The 3,695-nt window shown below is 42.7% G+C and overlaps 1 protein-coding gene across 1 annotated transcript; it reads left to right on the top strand.

Annotated features, from left to right (window-relative positions):
• Positions 1-2,203: 2,203 nt before the first annotated feature.
• LOC147429834 (uncharacterized) lies at positions 2,204-2,698 on the top strand. The gene has a single exon (XM_086495065.1). The coding sequence runs from the start codon at positions 2,204-2,206 to the stop codon at positions 2,696-2,698; it is 495 nt and encodes a 164-aa protein (XP_086351191.1).
• The last annotated feature ends 997 nt before the right edge of the window (positions 2,699-3,695 follow it).

Here is a 3,695-nt window from a genome sequence, read left to right on the forward strand (position 1 = left end):
TTTACACCATGTACAAGCCATACCTGCTCATAATGTACCAACTAAATCAGGCACTTATGTTGGCTAACAATACACACACGAGATTGTTGCAAAAGGACATTGACAACTACAAGAGGGCCAATCATACAACAACTAACGAAGATACTGTGAGACATGTGCTTCGGTACAACACCCCTTCCAGCATGCCAGGTTCCTGCTCGTGGCACCGCAAGAACCTAAAGGGCTTGATAGCAATGGTGGACGAATGGGGAATGCCTGATTTCTTCTTGACTTTTACTGCCGATGAGGTCACAGACACAAAATGGCCTGAGATTGACACAATCGAGCTAATTGCACGTCAATTGAACGCCTCCTTCACTTAGACAGACTGCCCAGTCGAATGTGCCGTCACCTTCCACTCTAAGTTCCAAATGCTTATGCCCAAATATATACTTGCGAAAGGTGTGTTGGGCCGTGTGCAACACCACTTGGTTAGATATGAGGTCCAAAATAGAGGATCATTGCATGCTCATGTCATATTGTGGATCCATGAAGAAGACAAAGAGCAACTATCTGAAAATAGCTGCATATATCCCGACAGAAACTGGCTCTGTGGTTTTGCCAGAAGTAAGTAGGCTTCGAGAACGCGTACTTAGGAAACAACTTCACAAGTGCCGTACAAGTTGTTACCACGGTCAAAGAGATGGAGTATGTAAACACAGGTTTCCATTTCATGCGCAGCCAAATCTAAACCCAGTCTTCAACGAACAAAATCACAGATGGCAATACTTTAGGCCTCGGCATGAAGACAGAAATGTTGTACCGTACCACCCTACACTGCTCTTGCTATGGGGTGCACATATGAATATACAGCGGGTCACCAATTCATCGCTGTCCTACTACCTCTTGAAGTATGCACTCAAAACTGAACCAATGGGCCATCTCAACATCCGCTCAGAAGAGGCAGAGCACTTAGGCCTAGGTGGCCTTGACACTGTAAAATTGAAGTTGATCTCAGCCTCTTTACTGTCGAAACCTATCTCAGCAACAGAAGTGGCATTAAACCAATACGTCGACTCATCACCCCAGCACTACGACAATGAATCATTTCTCACAACAATGATGTCGTCCTGCACCTTGTTGATCTGTATTGCGCACGACCACAAACTCTTGAGACGCTTACATTCTACGATTTCCACAAGAATTACATAGTAACAAAGGGAAATACTGACAGATGAGGATCTTGAGATGTACATCACAGAGTACACACAACGAAATATGCTCACGACAGACCAAACACACCAATTTCACAACATGATACTACAGAAGACATCCTCAACAAAGGCTGCCTCATTTCAATCTCCAGATGTGCAAACAGACTACGAGCAACAGGACACATCATCTCGTATCTCTGCCCTTCTAAACGAGCTTCAAAACGTCCAAAACGCGTCACTGACATCTGAACAAGCAGAGATCTATAAGAAGATCATAGCGGTAAAGGGTGGACTGCATGTGATCACAGGCATTCCTGGGAGTGGCAAAAGCTTCCTCATAAGATATATCACAAGCCAACTCATAATGCAAGGGAAAACGGTCACAGTCGCTGCTTCGACTGGTGCAGCATCCACGAGGTTAAGCAGCATCCCAACAACTGTCCATTACCAATTCAAGATACCAGTGCACACACAACAATATCCCTTGTCAATCTCCGAAACTGATGACAGATATGTCAATATTAAAGAGGCAGACATGATTATCATAGACGAGATTTCTATGTTGACAAAGCAAACTTTTGATCTCATAGTACGACAAATTGTGAATGTCACCAACGGCACACTGCTGGACCCATTCAAAGATAAAAAGGTCTTCTTGTTCGGTGATTTGGCACAATTGCCACCAGTATGCAGGCATAAAAGTGATCAGTGCTACTCATGCCACATCACAAGCTCCACTTATTGGTCCACTGCTACTACATACATTATGTCTTGCTCAGTGCGCCATGCAAAAGATATCTCTTTCATAGAGTTCCTCAATACAATAAGAGTCAAAGAAAGAGATCCACGATGCGCTCGGTGAACGCATCATAAAGCAAGATCAAATAGAGCAACACATGGATAGGAATATGACAATCATTTGCACACACAAGAGTGACGTTCGTTATTATAATAACCTTCTCTTGGAACGCTTCCATCGACATAGTCATATCATCCAAATCGGCCTCAAAATGAATGCACACAACGTCCCTGAGCTCCAAGCATGGCTTGAAGATCCCGACTTCCACACAATTGACAGAATAGCAGAAGGAGCAAAGGCGCTGATAACAGAGAACATAGACTTAACAATTGGAGCAGCCAATGGATCAATATGTCGCGTAGACGAAATCCTCCAAGATGAAGAAGGAGGAGTCAAAGCGATCAAAGTCACACTAGAAACATCCAAACAGGAACTTACACTTCGACGGTCTAAGCATAGTAGGCAGACATTCAATGGGAACTGGTACCATAAATCCACATTCCCAATAGCTCTCGCCTATGCTATGACTGGACACAAGTCCCAAGGCGCAACAATCAACACCAACGTTTTGCTCATTGTAAAAGAAGTTTTCACCCCTGGCCTTCTATACGTGATGCTGTCACGCATCACTGAGCAAACCCGGCTACATTTACTAGAGCTCCCTACTCCAGAGATGTTCACACCATCTAGATTTTTGACCATCTAAACGTGAAAGTTTCCTTCCCCCTCTTCAGTATCAATTCCTCTTTCTATTAAACAGATTGAATCGCCTTGTAACTGCCTTCTATACAAAGAAATTTTTTTTGTTCAACTGCTCATCTTCTCTTCTGTTGACTTGTCATGTTCAATATGTTGCACTGCTGAGACATCTTCCCTATCACCCCTGCTCACTCTGATCCACCTTTTGTAAATTTACTACTCTTCCTTTCCTCACTTCATTCATTTGTTTTTAATTGTTTGTCGGATCTTATGCTTCGAGAATACTATAAGAGGTCATCAAAATAAATTTTTTTACATGCAGGAAACTAAATCAAACAATGGATCACAACACGGTACATTTTTCACGCTTGTCTGATCTTGCATCTGCCTATGTATACCAATCACTCATCTTACTGTGCAGCTCTTCAAGCAATACACGAACAACGCAAAGGAAATGCAACCAATGATACAACATAAGAGATTTTACCTCACGACTAAGCAGATGAGATTGGCAAACTCAGCAGGCGAGAAACCCCATGCGTATATTGAGGGGTTCCATACTTTTCAAGAGCGTTGTTGCAACTTCATGAATAAGTGCGACGCAAGATATAAAGCTCTAGACGAAATGATGGCCACACCAAACACAGACAGGATGACAACAGGTACTATTAGAAAAGGAAAATATAATGCCTTCTGTCTGTTGTGCTAACTAGCTTGCTCCTACATCCTGCAGGTCTCATTAAGCAAATACTTGAAGATCTTGATATCTAGTACGAGGATGATGAGAGTATGTTGCATAATGTTGAAGCACAACAACTCCTCGACACAAAAACTGAAGGAATTACATTGTACGCGATGGAGCAACTGCTGTTTGGTTACAACATTGATTTGGCTGAACTTTCAAAAGATACTCAAGAAAAATGTGCCGCTATATTGACAGATTTCATGACTTCGGCAAACCACACGCACGACGCAACTAATCTACCTATCACAATCCAGAAGGT

Source organism: Adiantum capillus-veneris, chromosome 22, assembly GCF_014529385.1.
Source record: "Adiantum capillus-veneris isolate H3 chromosome 22, ASM1452938v2, whole genome shotgun sequence".
Classification (NCBI taxonomy): Eukaryota; Viridiplantae; Streptophyta; class Polypodiopsida; order Polypodiales; family Pteridaceae; genus Adiantum; species Adiantum capillus-veneris.

What these genes read in the sequence shown, in the direction of transcription:
- LOC147429834 (XM_086495065.1), top strand. Translation starts at nt 2,204, where the DNA reads ATGAATGCACACAACGTCCCTGAGCTCCAAGCATGGCTTGAAGATCCC.